This window comes from Platichthys flesus, chromosome 18 (genome assembly GCF_949316205.1).
Source record: "Platichthys flesus chromosome 18, fPlaFle2.1, whole genome shotgun sequence".
NCBI classification, from domain to species: Eukaryota; Metazoa; Chordata; class Actinopteri; order Pleuronectiformes; family Pleuronectidae; genus Platichthys; species Platichthys flesus.
Window position 1 is genome coordinate 10,185,321 of NC_084962.1, and position 21,789 is coordinate 10,207,109.

The 21,789-nt window shown below is 41.9% G+C and overlaps 1 protein-coding gene across 1 annotated transcript; it reads right to left on the minus strand.

Annotated features, from left to right (window-relative positions):
* Positions 1–5,474: 5,474 nt before the first annotated feature.
* On the minus strand, positions 5,475–21,537 carry ehd3 (EH-domain containing 3). The gene is made up of 9 exons (XM_062410885.1): positions 20,951–21,537; positions 20,366–20,741; positions 15,139–15,315; positions 14,391–14,488; positions 10,097–10,238; positions 9,878–9,977; positions 9,498–9,668; positions 8,253–8,417; positions 5,475–8,150 (listed from the first exon to the last, which is right to left on the minus strand). The coding sequence occupies exons 2-9, from the start codon at positions 20,590–20,592 to the stop codon at positions 7,623–7,625; spliced, it is 1,608 nt and encodes a 535-aa protein (XP_062266869.1). The 5' UTR covers positions 20,593–20,741; positions 20,951–21,537; the 3' UTR covers positions 5,475–7,622.
* Positions 21,538–21,789: the final 252 nt, after the last annotated feature.

Below are 21,789 nucleotides of genomic sequence, written 5' to 3' on the forward strand. Positions count from 1 at the left end.
TTTACCAGAGGAAATATGTGTTTTACTTTTAATCCAGTTCCCTGAAAGCTGGATTCCCCTTGGAGTTAATTCTGATTGTTTGAGTCTGAGGTTCAGGTCTTTGTGGAGCGGTTTCCCAAGGCTTCATCAACCTGGACCCACATTACGCTGTTGTACTACACATCACATATATGACTATGAAGTGAATAAAGAAACTCAGGTAGATTAAAATTATCTCTGTTCAAAGTTTGACTCACGTTAATGAAGAGGTAGACATCAGTAAAGAGTATACAGATTTGGTAGTGTGGTATTACACTACCGCGAGTAGCCGCTAGGTGGCAGCAGAGACATATGAAGAGAGGACGAATTTAGTCTCTGATTAGTTTCTCCTTTAAATTTGTTCCACCTATTCAATGATACACAACAATGTATTTGTGTTACATAAATGATATGATCTTATTCCTTTATCATAAATAATAGATATTGACAGGTCATGTACGACATTTTCACAATCACTGGAATTTGTAGACAGGGTTTGTAAAAACAAAGGGTTCCGCTGTATTGGCTTTGGAACTTTGAAAAAGGATTGAAAGTTCTTTTTCACAAGTTACTTTTACACGTAAGGACAGATTCATTTGATAGATTTATAGCTGAGCTTTGATTACCAGCGTGTTTATATGTGAGCTCTGTGTCTCCTGAGAATACATCCTGTCTGTCACTTGCAGAGGAAAATGTTTCGCAAACAATGTCCCCAGTCTCTGGGCACATCCTCTCCTCGTCCCGGCCCTTGACCTGTTCGGTTGACAGACGTTCACTCACCGAGTGATGAAGCGTTCCTCCGGGCTTCATTCAGATGACTGAGCTGCCTGCCATTAAATGAAAAACACTGCAAAACAGGACACCTGCAGCACTGATTTTATAAATGTCAGACAGTAAAAGTGGAGCAGGAGCTGATGGAGATGAATCTGGTTCCATGTAGTGAAATGACATTCAAGCAGTGTTGGGATGCAACAAAGTACATTTACTTCATGTATCTGTACTTTACTTAAGTAGATTCATTTCAGGTACTTCTCACTTTTCTGTACTACATATATCAGCAAATATCTATACTTTCTAGGCCACTAGAACTTTTTTTTTTTTTAAGTAATCAATAACCAGAAGGGATTTGATCCACTGATCCAATCGGAGCAGGCAGGAGCAGAGGTCCCACCATTATGATGTGGTTGACCTTTGCTACTTTAACTTTTAATATTTTAATAATGTTTGATATATACACTTTGACGCATTTTACACTCTGGTTTTTAAGTTTTATTGCCAGTTCCTGTTTTCCATCTTTTGTGCATCATAAACTTTTAGTGATTTTTCATCATTGTTCTGGGTCTTACACAATATGTATTTGTGCACTGTTTTCTTGTTGTTGTTTGTTGCACAATGTACTGTTCTGCAGCTGCTGTAACTATTTGGCCCAAGAACAATTTCCCCATAGGGACAAAAAAGTATACTTGATACTTGCATACAATGATTGAGTAGGTTATCCACACCAACAAAATCAAAAGAAAACTACAATGTTTTGGCGGAGAGTGCAACTTTTGAATATATGAACTGAACTAGTGATGATATAATAAGCTAAACAGATTTTTGAATGTAATACAACTTTAAAGAAACTCACAGCAACAAATCCTGCGTTTGGATGCACCACCTTAAAAGGTCCACTAAAGTCACACATTGGACTCACGGTGCTCAAGTTAGAATTTAACTAATGACCAGTGAGGGTCCACGCCTGGATGAATGAAGCCTGCTGACCAGAGCGAAGTCGGTCTGACATAATGTTCTCCGATAACATATCAGAAAATTCCTTATTTGGAGGTCTTACATGACAACATTGAAAACTTTCTCATACACACCCACACACACTATACAGGAAAATTACTAAACCTAGGTTGAACTGAACACACTACACTTCATACGTAATAATTATTAATATCATAACAGAGAGATTCGACCCATCGCAATCCTAAACAGATGATGAGTGAGTTCAAACCTTCCTGCGTCTTCTCGAATTAGCATTTGTTCTGTGCAGTAAATATTATCTGTCGCTGTCACTGATACCAACAAGAGAAATAGTAGAATATCTAAGGTGTGTCTTCTTGTTTTGACGCCACTGAAATCAGGACCTAAAACGCCAACATTTATCAAACAGCAGCATCCTGTGTCTGCTCTGTCAGGTCGTTCACGTGGAGACCAACACATGGAGGATATATCGGTTCACAGCAGTGTGGCAGGTTGTCTTATCTCTGTGTGTAACAGGAATGTGAAATATTGTCGTTGTTTTCTTTTTCCTGAGATACAGTTTCTCCATACAGGCTGTTACACAACTGGTTCCTTTTGATTAACATGTGGAGACGCTTTGAACCTTTGTAACATCACAGTTTCTATGGCATAAAGGGTTTTTATATTGCAGGCTTGAAATAACCACCGTCAACCAATGTGCTAAACTTAAAAAATGTACTTAAAATAAAAATGATATTATAAAGCAAATAATAAAAAAGAATTGCATTATAGCATCAAATATTTGTTCAATATTTGTTTATATACTATTTAAAATTTAAATGATGAAACCTAATACAATGGTCCCTCCCTCCTGTTTACCACTGTAACCGTGGCAACACTTTGGATAAATTATTTCCTTGTTTAAAGGTATAAAGTAGGTTTCTGATTTGTTTCCTGTTTCCAAACAATGATGATTGTTCAGCTTCGGGTCAAAGGTCGGGCTTGTTTGGCAGGATTGTCAAAAGGAGTATAATGGAAATGTAGGTTTAAGTCAATGGGCCTAACCAATATGTTGTAAATGCAGGTTTTCCATAGTGTGTGTGTGTGTGTGTGTGCGTGTTGACCTCGTCCATGGCCTCTGTTTAAGCCAGGAAAAGGTTCAAGGAGTGGCCAGCACCAGGACCTGAGGTTACCCTTAACACACAGAGACACACTAATTGTTTCCTTCGGTCACAGGATACAAACAAGTCAGAAACACGTGACCTGACACCGTTTCTGTAACAACACGTGAGGTGTCCGTCAATGTCTTTATTTGTGTTCATCAAACGACAGCCCTCGGTGAATACTTAAAATATGAGAAACGTCACCTGACCATGACAAAGACATGTCAAATTTTTATTAAATGTGTGTGCTGTTGTGTCATCATGCCCTGTCCTCACACTTTGTGTTACCATGGAGACAGAGGGCAATTAACAGTAGGGTGTCAGCGACCTTGTGACCACTCCACCCTCAAGCGCACACACACACACATTGAAGCGGCATTTGTGAGCCAGAGAGCGTCATCAGTGGACGTGCCCGTTGTTCAGGCCACGAAGAAAACTGGCATCTTTTCCCAGTGGGAAGCCAGTGAGGGATCAAACAAGTGAGGAATTTGAACTATAGTGTGAACTATACCCATGTCCTCCTGGTGAAGCTCATCGCTGGCAGGTGAAGAGAAGCAGATGACAACAGCATGTCATGATCAGGCCTCTCCCTCATGGTTCCTGCTGCTCCCTCGTGTCTCCTATTTGTCCCCAGGTCCTCCCTCTCCCTGTCTGAGTGCGTGTGGGTCTGTTTGTCCCAATCCACCTGCATATCTGAAACCCGTGGTCCATGAATCAACTCTGTCTCCACGCTCCGGTCGTCACCAGGCTTATCTGTGCACAAGAGTATTAAAACAAGCTCCAGGCTCCCCCGACCCCCACGTTTGCTTGACTTCTCTCTAATCCCATGTTTATCTGCGCCTCAGATCCATCATAAATCTCTGCTCCACGCCCGACAAGCCCAGTTATCTGTGTCTGTCCTGCTGCGGATCACCTCTACCCACAAGAACTCCAATGGGCTTTAGTCTCTTTCTCCCTAGAATCTTTGTATTCCTATTTATTTTTTTTCTTCATTGTATTTCTATATTTAGATATTTACTAACAGCTACGGGTAGAAACATAAGGAAAGCAGATTTTCATTGTAATTAGAACCTTTATGTTAATAAAACTTTTGAATCCTTTGAATCCTGACAGGTCCTGTAACACATTTAACACCGTTTTAACAAGGGATCGCGGGTCACAGTCTAAATTCATATAAAAAAAAAAGAGAAACAGACAATATACAAAACACACACACACACACAATATAAATAATGTAATTTGAAAGATGTTGTTAAATCACATGTCACATACAATGGATACTGCAATTATCAATGTCAATGTGTATGTGTGTTTTTGAGTGTGTGTGTTTGTGATTGGGTGTGTGTGGGAGAACGTCATCCCCACCCTGTGTTCTGAAATAGTCGTTCCCTCAGGTATTATGGTGTAAACATTTAATTCTTGACAGATATCTTCCTCATCCGTGCCTCTCCACCAGAAAAACACACACATCCATCACAGACAGTCGCTGCACACACACACACACACACACACACACACACACACACACACAAGCATTATAGGATATACTGTTTCCCCCTGACATGATAAGATACCTACCCAAACAGGGACAAACATGCTACAGCTGTCTCTGACTAAAAATTCCTTTTCCTACATCTCTCTCGCTCTATAGTACACAGCCGCACACACACTCACACACACTCACACACACACACACACGCACACACAGTTTCCGTCTGTCCGTCTCTCTGGGCTCGTTCTGGGCTCTCTCCATCATTCTGTGTCGTTTTACCTCAGTTTCCAGGAAAGACTGAAATAACTACACCTAAAATAATCGACTGTTTTCTTTCCACTAACTTTTCTAATTTTAGTTTATTTTATTTTCATTTATTGCCTTACGAGCTCAAACACCTCAAGGATCATGAACATATACTAAAAAAAAGTCGGAAACAAGGAGAGAGTTGATAACCGTGTCCACACTCTTGTTTCTCATTGATGTATTGTTAAGAGCTGCACTCAATGCTGAGACAATACATCCTCTGGGTTCTTTAAAATAAATGATATTACTCAAAAATATAAGGTTGACTCTTGTGAGACTGATCACAAATATCACAAATATTTACATAAATCTATGATGGAGGATGTGTATGTGTGAGTTTGAGGGTCAAGGTAGGTAAGACAGGAAATGGTGGACAAGAACAGAACTTCCTGCGTGAGAGGAGAGGGTGCTGCATCTTCCCTAAGCGTGTGCACGTTTTAAAAGGGGTCTTTGGGTCACAGGCCGAGGGGAGGCTTTTACTTCCTGTCTCAAACAGCCACACACACACATTAACATGGATAGAGAACATTCTCAAACTGAATTGAAGATATGGATAAATCTCATGAAAGTTCTCATTAAGAAAAGTTCTCCTCTTGTTATAATGCACTTTATTTTAAGTTTAACAAGATATTTAACAATATATTGAATCTTCTTTGTTTGTTTGTGTAATTCTGGAATTTCTTATCGTTATCCTTTCCTCGCTCGTTTGTTTTTATCATTCGACACTTTATCATACAGCCTCTAAACAAAAAAGAGACAGTGAGTTGAGTAAATGAATTTTATTATGCTTTTAGACTCTTTATGTCGACAGGAAAGCAGTGAAGTACAGAGTAATCAATGCATCGCCATCTTAAAAACAGATAAAATAACAGCACGCCCCTGTTTTTTCCACATCGGACATTTAGCAGAAGACAATATTTCACGTCGCAATCCTTCAGGGTCTGAAACCAGCGAGTGGAGTTCTGTGGAGAATCCATATTCAACAAGCACATATCTTCTGACGTGGATGTGAAATATGAGCTAATGATGCATAATTCACCCGAGATGAGATGGATGATTTTTACAATCCGTGCTCATGGAATGCAAGTAGTCTTCTTATGTACATCAGATTCACAGTTAAAGCACAGCGACGTCACAGGGAGAGGAATTAATGACATAATATTAACTGGAAATCCATTTTCAATACATCGATTCTAAACGAATTAATACTTTCTCGCTCCCAGCACGTTTGGAATATTTCTCATCAATCCAATTTTAATTAGTTTAGTGTTAAATCTGGTGCTGGGGAGATATACAGTTATAATGAATCCATATACTGGCAGTAATACACGTGAGGAACATGTATACAGTTTATATACATGACATAGAAAGCCAATTCTATTCCTCAACAACAACAAAAAAAGAGAAACACGTTGAATTATGTGTGGATTAGTGTTTGTTATCAGGAAATAAGCAGAAAGCTGCATCTTCACTCTCTGGACCGCGGAGTTAGTTCAGTGAACAATAACGGAGTCGCCTCAGTTTACAGTTAATAACCGACCAGAAGAATCCCATCATCAGTAGCCTGTGTAATGTTTAAGCATCGATACACATACATTACAAATAATAACACTGTTCATATGCATACGTACATACAAGAGTCAGTATGTGGCCACACAGAACCATGAACATTCAACATTCATCATCCCCACAATATATACGGGGAACGTCAGAGCCCTGGTGTGTCCGGACGACGCCCAGAGAACGGTTTCATATGGAAGTCACAGTATCGTCAGACGTGTGCACGGGATTCACGACGGTTCCAAAGATCCTCCAAGAGACAGGCCGCTCGACTTTCTGAGGTTTCTCTTCTGCTTGAAGAGATTTCCTCTCACACACGCCGACATCAGCACGTCACATTTTACATGCTAGAGAGTTAGTAACTGATTTAGACCATTTTCTTTTTGGGTTTACAGGAGTGTGACACAGAATGCTCAACTGTGTCACTGTTAAAATACAGGCCCTGCATTTGTGTGGTTGTGTGTGTCTGTGTGTGTGTGTATTCTCGAGGCATTTGACAGGAAGTCTTTGAAGCGGTTTAATATGTCTCCATTAAAAAAAAGCCGGAATTCTCAGGAGACCTAAAATTATTCAGGACCTCAAAATAAAAGATGTTTGGGTGGTCTTTTGAAAGTCATCTCTGTAGTAGGGCTGATGACAGATAATAATATAATATGATAGTAACTATGACACAGTGTCAATGGGGATAAACTGATTATTTCCATCTTATACCTAAAATAATCCTTCCAACAAGACTTTCCTTCTTTTTGTCTTTACATTCTCTCCATTTTTCTTCCAGTAGTTCCGACCACTTGCGTTTTTCTATATTCCAGTGTTTCATGGTCGAGAATTTTGTTAGTTTTTCTTTACTTTTCACTGTATAAGTTGTGCTAACATCTCTAACCAAAAAAGTAATATATCTCACCTGTAATTAAAAAAAGAAGATACTGATCTAAAGACTCATCCAGATCCAGTTTTTCCACCCTGGTAAAATCACAGACGAGATGTTGCAGTTAAATCTAACTCACACTATTGACAAGGTGGAATCCTAAATTCTGTGTTAAAAAATACAATTTGATTTTTCCGTCATATAAAGGTTTACAGTCAGTGTGCTGATTTGATTTGAATTTGCATATTTTGTTCTAATCTTTGCTCTTGAAGGAAAGGAAAGCCTGCAGATGTGCGGCTGAAGCAACAGGGCAGAATAAGAGTTGGCATTTTTTGTCTACTTTTTGCATTTGGAGTTTTTTGCTATGGTGCTACAGGAAACTTCCCCCTCTATTTGGAATCCTTTTCTCTAGGGATGGGGCTGGTGGCGGGGGTGGGAGTCTACATACAGGTTGCGGAGCGGGGACTTGGGGATAATCTTACATTTACTCTGGCATTTTCCTCTTAGACGGCGGCACCAGGTGTGCAGGCAGATCTGAAGGCAGTTCATGTCCCTCCAGTTTCACTTTTATCAGGTGATTTGCCAAGGCAAACTCCTCATCATCCAGCATCCCGTCCTTATCGATGTCCGCCAGCTTCCAGATCTTTCCCAACACTGTGTTGGGCAGCTTTGACTTCACCATCTCCCTCTTGGCGTTGGCCCCCGTCACCTTTCCGTTGACGGGAGATAACGTGTAGAAGATTTCATCGTACGCCGGCTTGTCGCGCACAACCACCCATTCGGCATCGTCGATGCCTTCTCCGGCCCCTTCGCCGTACCCGTGGCCAAACGGGCCGTCCAGAGTGCCGTCGAACGCACCGCCCTTCACTACTGGGTTAGGGCGTTGTGTTTCTTCTTGGCGAACCAGGACCATTAGACCGGCAATGTCGTTGGACAGCATGTCGTCGACCGCTTCAAGGAGTTTGGGTTTCAGAGGCTGGAATTTGTTGAGATCCTGAGACTGGAGTAAGTCCTGGAAGAATAATAATAATAAATAAAACACATCTCAAGTTTAGAGCTTATCAACTTAATCCTATATTTATAAATCTGCATTCCTTCACTCTTTCCTCATTACCTGCATCTTCTTCAAATTTGGGAAATCTCCAGGGGATATCTGATGCTCTCTTTCGATGCGTTTGTAGATATCTGCCAGACTGCCGATCAGTTCTTTCTTCTTGTTCTCCTTCCCGAACACAGAGGGCATCTCTTTCTTCAGGGCGCTAATGATGTAGGCATGAACCTGCGACCAGAGAGCGATTTGTTCATCACATTCAAGCTATTTCAGCAGCTACTCTGTCAGAAAAACAACAATAAGTCTCATACATAAAATGCTGTAAATATCAGCACAACAAAGATTTTAATTAGTCCTTAAATTATTTAAATAACAAATTTAAAATAATTTATTTAATGTTCAATTGGACATACTAATATATGTCCAATTTCTCATTTATTCTAATATTTAACCTCTATTGTAAAAAAGTTTATCACAGTTTTCAATATAAGCCATTATTGGTTTCCACGATGACCCCACACAAATTTGTTTCTGTTGTATGAAATAATAATTAATAATCATTAAACGAACCTATAAGAAAATATTACTAGATCCCATTTACATATGTACAGTAATTGCAGTTTTATAATTGTCCCACTCTCGACCTTCTTTGTTATACTTTCCATGGAATCAACCTTTTGAAAAAAGGCCTTGAAGTCAAAGGATGATCATTACTCAAATAAGAAATCAAACATTGCAAAAGTAATGGGAAAATAAGTATTTGTTATGCTGCTTCTGTGAAATGTGTGTGTGTTTGTGTTTCCCAGAATCCACCTTGTGGCCTTGAAGCTCATCCCAAAACACACACAAACCCCATCAGCTGTTACACAGGAAAAATGAACTCATCTTTCCCAGTGTTTGAGTTGTGTGCATGTGCACATCCTACAACAGGCATTGGGCTGTCGCCTCTCATACCTGACTTCCTGTCCAGAGAGGAAACAGGAAATCATTCGCTCAGGAGGGGAGGAAGACCATTTGTCTGGTTCTATTGGTTCTCAGACAGCAACAAGCTTTTTCTGTCAAGGCTAACAGCTGGACAGGATGGACAGGGCGAGTGAGTGATGCTCCGACCATCGGAACATGACACGCTCCAATAACAGCAGGAGGGACATTAATCAAAAATTAAAAGAATAAAGAAATTAAGTATTGTTCCTAAAAAGCTCCATCATGACCTACATCCCAGGTTAAATAATCTCTTTTAACTGTAGCTGTAACTGGGCCACAGTCAGATTCTCATCAGGACGGTGGGGGGGGGTGTCTGTCTCTCACCTTGGCCAGTCTTGCCCTCTTGATCAGATCGTTGAGTTTTCGAAGCGCTGCGTTTCTCGGTAAAGACTGAATGTCCTTAAATAGGTCCTGCTCCTCCGCCTCAAACAGCTTCCTGTTGTCAGGGATCAACAGAGGGTGGGACCAAAACGAGCCGATGTAGACACGGATCACCTGTTGGGGACCGAGAGGACATTCAGTGAGGCTGGGACCAAAACAAGAGAGAAGAGACATAAAAGGACCAAGGTGGGTCATAAACTGTTCCTCCTCTATGTTAGTGGATGGGACATGGATCAAACTAAAAAGTCCAAGCACACGTCAAATAAATGTTGGCACAAAAGTCCAATCAAGAGTAAAAAGGTTTAAGGACTATAGGACTATACCTCCGGGGTGTTGACTATTTTCCCTAGTGACCACATCAGGGCCCCGTAGACTCTCATCAACTGCTGGGTCTCTATCTGGTCAGCTTTGTTCAGCACAACCCTGAAGAAAAACAACCAAAGAGGACATGCCGCATTAATATTACATGAATCCTCGTTAAGGTTTATGTGCATGCACTGAGTGAGGAAGACTTCAAGACTGCTCTGTGTAGCTTTAGGTACCTAATCTTGTCCTCGTGGTTCTTCAGGGCCTTTATCACGTCTGAAAACTCATCAGAAATGTCCAGTTTGTGGGCGTCAAACAGCAAAATGATCCGGTCCACTCGCTCGGCAAACCACTCCAGGACCGCAGCAAAGTCATACCCTGAGAACAGGAAGAAGAGGAGGAGGAGGAGGAGGGAGAAACACGAGAGTCATAGTGTGAAATACAAGAACGAAGGTTCCAGATAAGAAGAGATTGTTTCTCTCTCTTGTTTCTTTGCTCTCATCCCATCCCGTTGTCACCAGAGGCATTTGAACGGACCTCAGTTTCAGTTCAAGTATCTACGCTGATGATCAACATCATCTGTTATCCCAAAAATGTGAGAATGGACTGTGATGTTGCAACATCCTCAAGAGAAAAGCCTTGCAATGGCTTCAGGTCACAGAGGAGGGACGCCCACATTGCAACATGGTGAGAGACAGTGTGTGTTTACTGATAGAGATGGTGCAGCCAAGGTTCAAACTCAATAAGAGGACTCCATTAATCTTCAGCATAAAAAATTAAGTTTTGTCTTTTAGAATACTTTACGTGAAGAGCCACAGTGAAAGTGAAAATGCAGTTATAACAAGTCAGTGACTGAGTCTGTCGGCAAGACTCCATCACTGACTCCTGGGACCTTCTGTCTCGCTCAAGGACTCTTACCTGGAAAAATTCCACAGGATATGAGAGGAGAACAAAGAACAAAAGAGCAGAACCAAGGGATTAGGGAGCTGAAATTTACAACCCACACTGAAGGACACTTCAAAGACAATGCAGTCAGTGGTAAACCTGTTACAGCTGAGATTACTGGAGAGCATGTAGGAGGCATTTGCTGTCAGTTGGTAGTAGTTTTGTGTTAATACAGGATTTTTCTGAGAAGCTATGTTTGTTTCTACCTTCACTCTACAGGCACTATCAAGTTTTAGACGTTATCACTTTGAAAATATCTGATTCTGACTTGGCCTGATACATCAATCTCCCTGCACAGAAATAGTAGCTGCTGATACTGTCGTTCCACAGCTGCTCCTCCAAGCAGAGGAATCACTGTCTCCTAAGGCTGAATCATTTTCTTAACTGGCTCATGATTGTCAAACAAAACAAATGCGAGTTCAAGCGATGAATGGCATTGGTCGTCTTCCAGGACAAATCAATGTTGATAATTCAAAAGTCCCCTTACTGGGACGTGAGCAGGAGTTTATCAGTGGTAGCAGTAAGCATGTAAAACATGGAAATATGTTTCCTTTTGTTCCACCTGAGAGGAGAAAGAGGCCACACTGCTGCTGCTGGAGCGGAGAGTTTAGAGAAAATTTGAATTTTAGTGGTTTGTTTTTCACACAAAGCACTTTTCATATGGTTTGGTTCAAAAAACAAGATTATTCTCTGGTCGGCCAATGAAAAAACGCAATGCTCATTTCATTGTATATAATTAAGGAACTAAATGAATCTGAAAACTTTTTGTAGTATTATCATAGAGAGGCTAAAAATGCTGTTCAGGTAACACTTGATTTATTTGGGGGCTTTTGGATGGGCGTAGCTAACGTGGATTTACCGAGATCTTTTCGATTCCTATAACTGACGTGATGTCCATCCATTATCAAAAACAGAGAAGGGGGCAGGAATATACTCAACACACTTGATGTTCGAATGCTTGGGGCCTGAGGGGTTTTGGACTTTAGGGTTTATCCTTTGCGGAACAAGAGCATCCCCTCCCGAAGAATTTCTGGTTGTTAAAATAACTTTCCCTAAACTTTTCAGACATGAACAACAGGAAAAACTCCAGTGTATTCGAATGAGGGGGGGCGCCTGGGTTGAGCATGCAGGAGGCAGGACATGATTTTTAAATTCTGCCAGGGATATTTTGTGTTGTTGTTTACAGAACATCAACCCTTGTCGTCACAAGCTCTCAAATTTCTTAATTGGTCTAAAATATCCAATATATGTAATTGTGATTTCTGTGTTTTTTTCCCCCCAAACCATATGACAAAGAGTCCGGTGAAGAACATGCAACAGTCTACAAATTATTTAAAGCCAAGATAAGTTTATATTCAGGCTTTTTGCAGCTGGTTGGTGCCGATTTATTTTCTACAATACCTCCATAATGGCATCTATGTAGGGAGCTATAGTCTGACAACTCTTCATCTAGAGACACACACATACACATACACACACACACACACACAGACACATTAAGATACTGATAAAACCACAGGTTAAAAGAAAAGAAACAAAAGCAAAGGATGAGACACAACATAAAAATATCACACACACAAATGAAAAAGAATGAAGAAAGTGAACATACACCTACATATACACACACAAACAACTTGGCCATACACAAACTTTGTCCTCAGAGAAAACATCTGTGCTGACTCAGTGGACGTTAGTTATAAGGCTGTCTATTTTGTTACATCTGAACAGACAACGGTCGGGCCACGCCTCGCCGTGAAGTTTATTTGGTTTGACACTGTTTTAACAAACACTTGGATTGAGCCCTCATGGAAAATAAAACAGAGCTGATGCGGGACTGTTTCAATTAAACTACATCTGACATTTAATTCTTGTTTGTGCTGATGCAGCATTTCTTTCTTATTTGTCCACAGAGAAGCTTCGGTTAACAATTTATGTTCCTGTAACTAAAAAGTTTCTGAGCTGAAGTTCTGAGGAAAATCCACAAAAGACCCAACCCTAATATGAGGTAATGTGCTGAACCCAGAAACCCCAGTTTGTTTTTATTTAGCCTTTGGAACGGCATGTGTGTGTGCTTGCATATTTCATCATGTTAACACCCTGAAATTCAAGATACTCTCTTTATAATGTTGTGCATATGAGTAACACTAACACCAGTTCCTTCCACCAGCATCTGATCTGATTGCACCAGTACCAATCATTGATCCTTTTATATGATATTAATACAAAATTTCCCAACCGATATAATATTAAGTTGTAGCACACATGAATGCTAGCATACCAGCCAACACACCAGTTAATAACAACATCCTATATAAATCTTGTTACTATACCAACGTTTTTGTGATACTGTGATTTGCAACTGGCGACATATCAGCTCATATTCGATTCCACTATTTGAATTTGAGTTAATACCTGTAAAGGTTTATATACTCTAACGTTCAGAAAATACTCTTTCCTCACACTGTCCATTGCTGTAGCTCCTCTTTTCAGCCTCTGTCTGAAACACTTGGTTTTAGCTCCTGTCTCTTTAAGGCCCCCCTCTTAATGAGGCCCACTCTGATCCGAAATGCCAGTTGGCCCCCTCTGTTGTGATTGGTCAACTGCTTCCAGTGCATGTAGGAAAGGTTGGTCTCTACTCTTGCTTAACCTGACTTTGTTGGAGACGTGCCAGACTAGCCACTAGGCGCTCATTATGCAAATGTGGGGTATTGTGATGTCCCGTGTCATTACGATACTAAACTCCTGACGAGTCGTTCAGGAGCAGTGTTGTCTGTTGGGCAGAGGAGCTTTGTTTACCACAGACAGGGCTGAACAAGCATAATATGTCTCCTTAAGAGAGAACACACAAAAGGGTGGAATGGAATGAATGTTAAAAGACTAAATTATAGCCGTCTTTAATCATCCGAGCTCTTTTGTTAATTTAAGTCGTTGGTATGGCGATGCCAGCTTTCAGCTTTGGGAATCCTGGTCTTGCCAGACACACATCAACCTGTAAGGAAGCTGGCAACGTTTCTCTGGATCCTTTCACATCTAAACTTCTCTTCACACTGTCGTCTCTCTCTGAAAAAACACATTTGGGTAAACAACAGAACACCAACATAATCCTACCAGGTTGTGTTTTTGATCTTACCCGTGTTGCTAAAACAAAAGCTAAGACATATATACTTAAACTGTCCTATTAAATCTGTGGGTCTCTATGTTGACAGTATGTGATCATTTGTGTTGTCCTTGTTTTAAATTCAGCGTAGAGAAGTGCAGAGGCAAACCTACACATTGTGTGCATTTATTTTGTGTCAGTGTGTGAGAGAGACAGAGAGCGCATTCGAGGACGATCTTTTTGTTGCTGCTTCCTGTTCTTTGAAATGAATGAGGCATAATCCTCCCGATAGCTACGAGCTAAAATAAACACATGCACGTGTGCGTCCAAAAGAAATGCTGACATTGTTGTTCAGAGATCAGTGGGACAAGGGGGGCTGCAGCTGAATGGGTCCGGTGAATGCACACCAACACACACACACACACGCACACACACACTAACATAAACAGTGGAAGATAAAAGTGTGAGCCTCGAGTGTGGTGCGTTACCTCGACTGAGTCTCTGTTTCTCCCCAGACAGAATCCCTGGTGTGTCGATCACACTGATGCTCTCCAGCACTGGGTTAGGCAGCTGGGCACACACAAACCTACATGAACACACACACACACACACACACACACAAACACAAAGACATTATAGTATCAGGACAGAAGTGTAAAACACTTTAAAAACAAACATCATCCACACCAGACCTCTAACGTTCCCTTATCTGCCTCTTCTCCTCCATCTCTCTCTCTCTTCTCTGTCCAGCTGAATAAATACCGACAGGTTAGCGGTCATCCTCACTGTGAACCCCCCCCCCCCCACACTAATCCCCACTGACAGTCAGCGCTGTTTCCTTTCAGCACTGGTGGGCCCTCACAGTGAGGACTCTAGTGCAAGAGTGTAGAGTTTTGGAAGGATGACTCTGCAAAAGTTGAGCACATCTCCCTCTCACAGACACACACACACAGACACACTCTCTCTCTCTCTAACAGAGGGAAGCCTGGCCAGTGAGCAGAGGGAAATTCAATCACATAGGAATGTAGAGCAGTGGTGTGGATTGTCACTCTCACTCTCTTGTTCTTCACCAGTCTCTTCCTCAATCTTTCCTACACCATATATAAATATCATATATATTACCCTGGTATAAACACACACCTCAATAAGATATCTTACCACTTCTGCCATCATTCTATCCAAACTCCCTCTTCAACGTGTGTGTGTGTATATGTGTGTGTGTGTGTAGGGATCTACCTGTTTAGGAATGCGTTCCCAAATGCGTTCAGCTTTCTGAAGGGCTTCTTGGGGTCAACCACCAAAGCGTTTCCGGGAATGACGCCTTCGGTGTCGCCGTGCATCACCGCGATGAAGGAATCCGTGGTGGGTTCGGGGCCGATCCGCATTCCAGGGAAATCCTGCTCCAACAGGTAGCTGGGGGCGAGATGGGGACATGAGACGTGGCCTTAAACTAAACAAGACAAGAGATGAGATGGTTTTGATAATATTTTCACCATGTAAGAAAAGTTCACCAATAGGCAGCAGGACAGATGTGTGCAACATCTTCAGCCTCTTATTTGGAAGAAGCCCTGCGTGCCTATTCACAGTGATCATGTTGAAAGGAAACTGATACAGATGGTAAGATGTGATTTAAAAATCAGCAGAAACGTAGTCTGCCTTGAATTAGAAGCTGCTGGAACCAAGATTAGGGCGTTAACATCATCGCAGGCTGGACGGCCGCCATGCACTGGCTCCTGAATAAGCAGAATTAGGTTTGTTGCCAAACAAAGAAAAAGTCCCGCAGAAGGAGAGTTTTGTGATCATATGAGACAAAGACAGAGGACGGAGGAAATCGTTTTCCCCTCAATCAGCTCCTTACTCTGAGTGATGGGGCTCCTGCGCGGACAGGATACTGCCTATGTTCCAATGTAAACTCATGAATCGCAAAAAGTGAATATATTCATCAAATATTCTGCAGCATGATCTCAATCCTTGGACGCAAAAAGAGGAATGTGGTTCAGCTCTTCCTTTTCTGTCAAGACAAATGGTCAGGGATAATACCTCGCCACAGGCGTGTTTCCTCACTGGTGATCAAGAACAGCTGACGGGGTGAAAACAGGGGACAGAATCAGATGGAGATTTTCTGCATGTTTGCTTTTAACTGAGCACATTCTTCAGGGAGACTTTTTAAATTACATATCTCAAAATGAACATTTTCCAATGCGTTTTACAGCAAAGAGTTTGCAACTGATGTAAACTTTTGACCTCATCTGTAACTATCACCATGGCAACACGACTGAGTCAGATGCCATATATATGTTTTAGGGTGAGAGGTCAAATCCCCGGCTGTGAATTCAGTGACACCCCACACATGTTCGAAATGAAGATTAGTGCGTTTCTGTCAACTTTGCGAACACGGGCCATAAAAAAAAAGAGATTTACTGCTGAAAGGATAATAAATTTCAAGTGTTGGATGTTTACATATTCTAACTGCAACCAGATGTAAAGATAGGTCTCATCTCCAAAAACACACACATATATATATATATATATATATATATATATATATATATATATATATATATATACACCTTGTGAGAGGAGCCAGCAGTGCCTGGTAGCGCCGTCTCTGTCAGTGTATGTAGAATCCTCCTCTCTGTCTGTGGGGAGGCTACCATCTGCCAGGTTGCATGTTTGATAGAGGAGACATACTATGTGTGTGTGTGTTTGCAATCCACATATGTATCAGCTCATATTCATTCATCACATTTCTTCCTGCCCAGCGAAGATAAAACTGAAAATTCGCAGGCGCAGGCTTCCCCCAACCCACAGCCTCAAAAGTTCCAGTTCATGAGCTTTAAAGCATCAAATCGACCTGGGACTAGAGAAGACAACGAGAATTCTATTTGTAAATTTGAAAAAAAGATAAATAATATATAGTTTCATGGCAAAAAGAGAAGACAGGCTCAGATTTCTGCCTTCTGACTAACCGCCAAAGAGAAAGACTTATCCTCCATCGTATCTGGTCTCTCCATCCATTTTTCTCTTTTTATTTTAACATGTCTTTAATTACGGTTCCAAATCTTTTGGAAATTCACATCAATCTAATATGTTAGCGGCATCAAAGGTTTAATCTTTCAGTCCACCCCCTGTTTTTATAGCATCAAATAAATAATTAAAACCTAAACTACAATTGGGGAGCCGTCTTTTGTCCATCATTAGTTACAGCCTATAGGATTAACATAGGGTTGTCCATGCCTCTGTCTTTCTCAAACATTCCTGCTTCACATTAATTTGGTCCAAAAGCATATGAGACAGATTCTAGCATCGCCACATTGGCTTCCTGTTTGTCTCTGCATAGATTCTAAGAATTTATTGAGGACTTTTAAGGCTTTACACAACTAAGCCCCATGCGTATATGAAGGGTTTACCAACTCTCCATGAGCCAGGGTGCCACCTTCCATCAGCTGATCGTGGACTTCTGGTAGTTCCTGGAGCCCGATTGGTGACTAAGAATAGAAACTATCGGGCCTCTGCAGAACAGGGCCCCCAAACTCTGGGAGGATTTACAAGCGGAGATTAGCCATGAGGCATCTGTTACTGCTTTTAAATCCCTTTTCTATGTTAACTAAAGCTTTCACACCTTTGCGATTTTAATTTCATTTTGGATTTAATGCTGGTTTATCATTATGTAATTTCAGCTGTAACTTTGTTAAGACAAGGAAGTGCTTTACAAATAAAAACGTATTATTATCATCAATGTAATTTCTGCACAAGTCCTATTTTGTTTTCATAAGAGAGAAGTAAGCATATGGGCGATAAATGCACATGGACCCAATGACAAAGCACAAAGTCTTCCACGTAGTTTAGGTGAGGCTGACAGGCAGATTGTTCAGCTTCATCCTCGAGACCTGCTCTGCTCCCTGTTTCACAGTGGGACCCTGCGATGTGAAACCAAAGGCTGTCGAAAGCCCTGACACCGGGTTACTCAGCAATTTCTACATTCCTCGTCCTGCTGCTACAATGTCAGTGGCGAGGGGGTCAGGCCGCTGAGTGTGAGGGTGTTGTCGTAAGAGAAAGAGTAAAAAGGAAAGAAGAGAGAGAAAGAGAGATGAGAGAGAGGATCAGTGAGAATCAGAGACGGCAGCAGAGGAAGAAGAGAGCGAGCAGGGATGTCTGCACTGCCTTGTCTTATGGCAGGAAGTCACTAACAGCATCCTCTCTGTAGCTTTCAACTAATTACTGACAAGGCTCTGTAAGAGAGAGTGTACGTGTGTGTGTGTGTGTGTGTGTGTGTGTGTGCATGTGTGTGTGTGTACGTCTGAAAGGCAAGATGTCAGCAGTAGTTCTGCAGTTCATCACACGGCTGCTCATGTTACCCAGCTCTCTGTGTATACAACTATAGATAAACCTATTTTATGCCATATAATTTACTGTTGAAGGGGGTTTAACTGATCAGAATTTATCCACGTGTATTTGGCACCAGTCTGCAAAATGACTACAAATGGGTGCAGCATACAAGAGACCAGGGACGTGCACAGACAGGGGATCAGCTGAGAGACAAAGGGCACTTCTCATTATTATCTATTTAAAAAAACAGAAGTTAAATAATAATACCCTCAAACTCACACCATTGTTAAATACTCAACCAACGGTAGCAGGATGAATAGCTATTAGATGAGGAACTACGATCAAAATAATGCAGTTTAATGCAGGAAAGTACAAAACAAAACATGTTTTTGTACTGTTTAATTTTGAGATTTTTTTCTTCCATGTCGTCACTCTAATGATAGAAAACTTCCAGAAATACACATTTAGATGTTTATTTTTTACCCTCAGTCTGTTTGCTAGCAAGACACAAGTTAACTATAATTGTTTTTGTCTTTAGGCTAATTAGCTGTAAACTTGAGGCACTGGTAGCTAAGTCCATCAGCACTCAGCTCCACACAAGCAAAGACAAACCAGTACAACAGGCAGAGGAGCTGGGAGGTGGGAGGTGCTGCCTGTCTGACATAACTGTGATGACTGTATTGACTGTAATCACTTGTGCACCTTCTAGCCTCACGATTCCATTAGGATTCAGCAGTTAACGATTCAAATTCACGACAATGCCTCTCGAAGCATTTCAATGAATCACATCAACGATTTCCTATACGACTGCACATGGCTGCTCTTTCATCAGTTAATATCATTAAGTAAAGTAAGTCAGACAAATATGACCTCCCTTTTTATTTAGAAGTGCTTTATAAAGTATTATAGACTGTTATTATTACTACGTGTTTACTGTTTCATTAACTTTAGACTTGTGTGCTGCACCTACGGCGTAAAAGGACAAACTCTGATCATAGCCTTTACTGTATCAAAGTGGCCCCGCCTGGCCCCCAACGGTAGCACCCCTGCACTGAGGCACATCACTCCACAGGTCCACAAGCAACTCTGCTCCTCTGAGGTTTTCTGATCATCCCAATTAAAACTGATCTTTGTAAAAAACCTGCAGAATTCACATTTATGTTCCTGGATAAACGGGGTGATCTACCTCCGATTAGTGCTGTCGTTATCCGTCTATAAAGAAGAGTTCAAAACCCCAACTTTCAATCAGGAGCAAAAATCTGTCTTTACACTTAAAAGAAACAACATAGCAAAATTTGTAATAATTATAGTCACCGACTGATATGAAAATGTATATGAGCTACAACAACACACTCATAACACTTGCAACACACAACTTCCTGGCTCCCAGGAAAATATTTATGTTGTAGATACGCCGGGTCCCCCAGACCCCCGGCCCCTCGAGGCCCCGGCAGCTCTGCACCCGGTCACACGTCGGCCTCCCACGTCCACACAGATTTCACTTTTAAACACGCTGCTGACATGTCCATCCGTCAGTCTGATCATCTAGACTCGAATGCAAAACACACACACCTCTGCAGAGACGGATGCAGTGCCAGGCAGTGCTGTCTCCATACGCATCACAGGGTTCTCTCTGTGTGTGTGTGTGTGTGTGTGTGTGTGTGTGCATTAAGTTGTCTGTCAAATAAACTTTTTATGGATTCAATAAAGCTCGCAGGGGCGTGGCTCCAACCAGTAGGGTTTTTTCACGAGTGTGTGTGTGATGGATGATTTCTGTCTGTTATTCCACTTGTTTGTTTTTTACTCTTCTCTACTTATTGCAGTTCTATCTTCTTTAAATTAACTCTATTGTAAGACCACCAAACTCCTCCTCCTCTTCTTCTTCCAGCCTGCTGTCAAACTGCTCCACTGCTGAGGCTGAGCGAGGGAACCGTCAGTTTGGGTGTGTCAGCCTCTCCCTTTCTATCAGTGTGTGTGTGTGTGTGTGTGTGTGTGTGTGTGTGTGTGTGTGTGTGTGTGTGTGTGTGTGTGTGTGTGTGTGTGTGTGTGTGTGTGTGTGTGTGTGTGTGTGTGTGTGTGTGTTTGTGTGATCCCCTCCTCTCTTTCCCACATGAACCGTGTACTGTGTTCTCACCGTATGAAGCTGGTCTTGCCGGTGGAGTACTGTCCCACCAGCAGGACCATGGGCTTGTTGTCGAAGTCAGCATCCTCCAGGGCCGGGGAGTGGAACTCGTGGAACTTGTAGCTCTCCTCCAGCGGCAGGAGCTTGGTTTTGTAGAGCTTCTTCAGGCCCTCGCTGACCGTCTGAAACACCTCCGGGTCCTTCTTCCTCCGGTCGTCTGTCCCAAGCCAGCTGAACATGGCTGCAGGTGTTCAGTCCGGTGAAGCCACAGACGCTGGTGATGAGCAGTTGTCAACCAATAAAGTCTTTGAGCGATTTGATGTTTGTCTTGATTTTTTCTTCTTCACATATAAAACAAAGAAAAGCTCCAATATTTTCTTGTAAACGTCTGTTTTAGGGGGAAAAAATAGCACAAATCAAAAAAAATAAAACAGATTTATTATAGAAGAAATAACAGACAGAGTGAGGCCTGCTGTTCTAAATAGGTGATGGAAATATTAGCTGGCCAGATATTATATTCAGCTTCAGATTTTGTCAACAATCAAAAATATTGCAATGGAATTTAAAGATGACCCTTTAAAGCTCTCTCTCTCTCACCATCCGGTCCATCAGTCCTCTGAAGTCCAGGCCACTCTATCCTCCTGGGCCACAGCCGCACTGCCTTCAGCTGGTTTATCTGTTTATCAGTAAATAAACCGAGGTAAACAAAATAAACCCTAAATCCTTCCTGTCACGCACGACATCCCGTTACCGCAGCTCGGTTCGGTCCAGGAGGAAGGAACCCCCCCCCACCCACCACCACCACCCAGCACGATGCACCGAGCTGCTGTCACAGCCCCGGTTATTGTTCCGCTGCTCCCGCAACAAAACCACCACAAGCAAACTCCTGTTCTCTTCTCAAAGATGAAATATTCACAGGGAGATGGGGGGTTGTTTGTATTAAAGCGCTGCAGGTTATCTTCTGGCCCGGTCTGTCACGGCTCGGCTCTGAATGGCACAGCAGCTGATGTCCTGCAGCCCCATTTAAATACCGACGCGAAGGAAACCCGAGCCCGCCGGAAGTGCCCAACGCCTGGCAGCGAGCGCGAGCGCGCCGCGGTCCCGCCCCGGTGATGCAGGGAGGAGGAGAGGATGAAGCCCAGCCGGGGGACGCCATGATGGAGAGGAGCAGGGAGGACGCGAGAACGACAGCCCGCCCCCTAGAGGTGAAAATGAGAACATCTCTCTTTTATCGCAGTATTTTAGTTCAGAATCAGAATCAGAATCAGAATTCTTTTTATTGCCATGTTTATTTGCACATACAGGAAATTGCCTTGGTGTGGTTAGTTATATGACAAATTGACTAAATTGTAGAAAATAAAAAAGCACACTCTTTTATGAATATATGTTGATTGTATCTTTTGACTGGAGTCCAAACAGGTATTAAACATCCTATT

What these genes read in the sequence shown, in the direction of transcription:
- ehd3 (XM_062410885.1), bottom strand. Translation starts at nt 20,592, where the DNA reads ATGTTCAGCTGGCTTGGGACAGACGACCGGAGGAAGAAGGACCCGGAG. An exon ending in AGAGGGCAAGACTGGCCAAG is followed by an intron (nt 8,418 to 9,497) that starts GTGAGAGACAGA and finishes CTCTGGTCGCAG; the next exon opens with GTTCATGCCTACATCATTAG. An exon ending in CAAATTTGAAGAAGATGCAG is followed by an intron (nt 8,151 to 8,252) that starts GTAATGAGGAAA and finishes TTATTCTTCCAG; the next exon opens with GACTTACTCCAGTCTCAGGA.